The 3,825-nt window shown below is 48.6% G+C and overlaps 1 protein-coding gene across 1 annotated transcript in view; it reads right to left on the minus strand.

Moving 5' to 3' along the window:
- The window catches only part of chs1 (chitin synthase 1), a gene marked incomplete at its 5' end in the record, with an annotated part of 18,700 nt that extends 15,399 nt beyond the window's left edge, over positions 1-3,301 (minus strand). Inside the window, 6 exons of the mRNA XM_083697817.1 lie at positions 430-594; positions 807-898; positions 1,064-1,301; positions 1,601-1,925; positions 2,147-2,660; positions 3,095-3,301. Coding sequence (XP_083553943.1) covers positions 430-594; positions 807-898; positions 1,064-1,301; positions 1,601-1,925; positions 2,147-2,660; positions 3,095-3,301 — 1,541 coding nt within the window. The remainder of the gene's footprint in view (positions 1-429; positions 595-806; positions 899-1,063; positions 1,302-1,600; positions 1,926-2,146; positions 2,661-3,094) is intronic.
- Positions 3,302-3,825: the final 524 nt, after the last annotated feature.

The raw sequence follows: 3,825 nt of genomic DNA on the forward strand, positions 1-3,825 counted from the left end.
ACTACCTGATACTACCTGATACCTGATACTATCTGATACTACCTGATACCTGATACTACCTGATACTACCTGATACTACCTGATACCTGATACTACCTGATACCTGATACTACCTGATACTACCTGATACCACCTGATACTACCTGATACCTGATACTACCTGATACTACCTGATACTACCTGATACTACCTGATACCACCTGATACCACCTGATACTACCTGATACCTGATACTACCTGATACTACCTGATACTCGGTTTGTATACAAACATGTTCTTAGGGAACTGGACTCACAGATTGGTTGCTGTCTCTTCGATTCATGCACTCCTGCAGAAACACAACAGCTGATGTCCGACCCATTTACCTGTACACCTGCATTACCTATGACCCCGGACCTCTATGACCCCTGACCTGTATGACCTGCGTACCTGTACACCTCTATGACCACCTGGATGAGGTCGTTGACGTACTCGTTGACCAGCCTTTTCCCTGTCTCCTTCTCCGTCATGAAGGAGTCGTCCATGTAGATGTGGCACTCAAAGTCGAACACATCCTTATGCTCCTCTTTGGGGTCGCCACGGTAACGGTCCAACCTGGAACATTAACCATACACACACAACATGCGCACGCATGTAACATGCATAAACCATACACCCACAAGTATTACTGTACTGTTCCTACCTGAACATGGATGTTGTTAGTGTGTTCCTACCTGAACATGGATGTTGTTAGTGTGTTCCTACCTGAACATGGATGTTGTTAGTGTGTTCCTACCTGAACATGGATGTTGTTAGTGTGTTCCTACCTGAACATGGATGTCAGGATCTTCAGCATCTCATCGTAGGTCTCATGCCACATGGTGGCACACAGGTAGATCACACAGTTCTCCAGATCATCCTCGTTTCTGGCACTAGGATGGAGAGAACATGTTACAGAGGGGAGGAGAGGAGGAGGGGAAGAGGGGAGGAGGGAAGGGGAGAGGAGAGGAGAGGAGAGAGGAGGAGAGGAGAGAGAATAGAACAGGAGAAGAGAAGAGGAGAAGAGGAGAGGAGGATGAGAGACTTGCCTCTCCTGGTGGTGTGATCGTATGACCTTCATCTTGGTGTTGAGCAGCAGAGACAGGTCTATGAACGCCGACTCGTACAGCCGCCGGACGAACAGTTGCGACGTACGTTCGATTCTCTGGACCTTGAACTTCCAGACGTAGTAGGTACATGTGATCAGACCCAGCCACATGCACACTCCCTCCAGGGCCAGCATAGAGAATGGCCACATCAGGTATGGGCTGTTGAGGGACGTCCTGGGGACAGACAGACAGACAGATAGACAGATAGACAGATAGATAGACAGACAGACAGACAGACAGACAGACAGACAGACAGACAGACAGACAGAGAGATAGACAGACAGACAGACAGAGAGATAGACAGACAGACAGACAGACAGACAGACAGACAGACAGACAGATAGACAGACAGACAGACAGACAGACAGACAGACAGACAGACAGACAGATAGACAGACAGACAGACAGACAGACAGACAGACAGACAGAGAGATAGACAGACAGACAGACAGAGAGAGAGATAGAGGGTGTACCTGCAGATGCTCCTGGTGATCTCCAGCAGAACCACAGGTGTGCTGTTCTTGGTGCTGAGGCCGGCCAGGCTGGAGCAGAACTCCTGGATGGTGGCTGAGTCCCTCCCGTCCAGCTGCTCTGCCTGGGTCATGAACAGGATCATCCCCAGAATCAGCACCGCCGGCCCAGTCAGACACACCGGCATCGCGAAGCTCATCCTCACAGAGTGGATCTTACAGGCCACCACACCGAACCAATGACAGGCCGCTGAGAAGAAGGCCTGGAGGAAGAAGACTACCAGACCGATCTCAAGAGTGTCTGCCTCCTTCTCCCCTAGGGTGAACTCTGGAGGGAGGGAGGGAGGGAGGGAGGGAGGGAGGGAGGGGGGATAATGAGTGTATGAATGAGTGATTTCTTTCACTTTCAAAATACACATAAGGTTGTTTACACAATCAACAACAATTACACACACACACCACACACTTCTCACACACAAACATCACACACACACACACACACACACACACACATACATCACACACACACACACACACACACACACACACCTCCCCACACTATCCTCTGCTCCTTCCCTACGATCACGCAGTAGTAGAGGAAGTATACGGCGGCGATGACCAGGGTCCGCAGGATGCTGGTGATGATGAAGACAAAGTCCCTGAACCCGTCCAGCTCCGTCAGCATCTCCTTCAGGTTATTGGTCGCCTGCATCGGGTTCTCCCACCAATTAAGAGACACCAGCAGCGAGGCGAACACGCCCAGGCCCACGTAGTAGTAACAATGCATCTCATTGGTCCCGTGCTGGTAGTCCACATAGGACGTCTGCCGGACGTAGTAGTCCACGGCCAGGAGGCTGTAGCCGCACAGGATCAGGATCAGGGAGCAGACGGGGAAGATGATCTTCCAGGGTTCCCTCTGGAGACGGAAGACCACCTGCAGGAGGGAGGACAGGATGCAGACCCCGCCGGCGATGAAGAGGTTGGTCAGGATGTCGAACTGCGGCATGACCACCAGGACCAGGATGGACGTTCCCAGCGATACCAGGCCCTCGATGGCACACATCTGGAACACACACAGCCGTGTTGTTACCGTGTTATAAACGTGTTATAAAAACACATCGCCATGTTGTTACCGTGTTTTAAACCTGTTATAAATACCAGGCACTCCATGCCACACATCTGGAACACACACACACACACACACACACACACACACACACACACGGGTGTGTTGTTGCCATGTTATAAACATACAGGTGTTATTACAGCTGTTATTAACACACAGATCTGGAACACTGATGTTATTACCATGTTATAAACACCTGCCACTCAATCACACAGATCGGGAACATACAGGTGGTACTATACCAGTTAAAATGGAAAACATCTTAGCATATACAACAGGAAAAATATCAAATATACCATCATGTTTTATCCCCCCCAAAAAACATATTCACAAAAGATAAGAGTCATCATTCCCCTGTGTTATTAACTCACGATGCCCATAGTTCTCATGTTGGGCTTGACGAAGCTCTTGAAGGCGCATTTCCACAGAGACTTGAGGAACACCAGCAGGTTGGGCACCACCAGACAGAGGGCCAACATCAGCATGTAGAACTGCTTCTGCTGCCTGGTCCGCATGGACGTGGGGCTGGCCATGGTCGACAGCACCAGCAGAGAGCCCTGGTTGGACAGAAACACCATCAATCAATCAATCAATCAATCAATTAAATTCTATCAAACTTGATTTGTTTAGTGTTTTTTGTTTTTTTACAGATTTGATCTGACAGGTACAACTAGCATCAGAGAGATGATCCACAGAGCTGTTTTCAGTGAGGTGAAACCTTCAGATTGAAATGCTGTGCTGTGTAGAACTGAGCGGAGATCCTGACACAGAGAAGATGTCGGGTCAGATTTAGACTCTGAGGAGACATGCTGATCAGGCCATCCATTTGGAACTGGTTTTCACAACATCCTGTGATGGTGATCAAGTTAAGAACTATCAAACCAATGAACATACAGGTCGGGATGATGTGAAGATGAATGCTTTGTGTAATGCTTCAGACTGGGTCATAGATCAAAGGTAACATGGAAAACTCAGTTCTTGATTCAGAACCACTCAGCTGGACCCAGAGTGCTCTGCTGCCTGATATACAAGTAAAAGATTCCTTAAACACAGAAGTTGTTTTATTTTCTTATAATATCAATGATGCTGACAGAGATTGAAG

Source organism: Argentina silus (assembly GCF_951799395.1).
Source record: "Argentina silus genome assembly, contig: scaffold_250, whole genome shotgun sequence".
Lineage (NCBI taxonomy): Eukaryota > Metazoa > Chordata > Actinopteri > Argentiniformes > Argentinidae > Argentina > Argentina silus.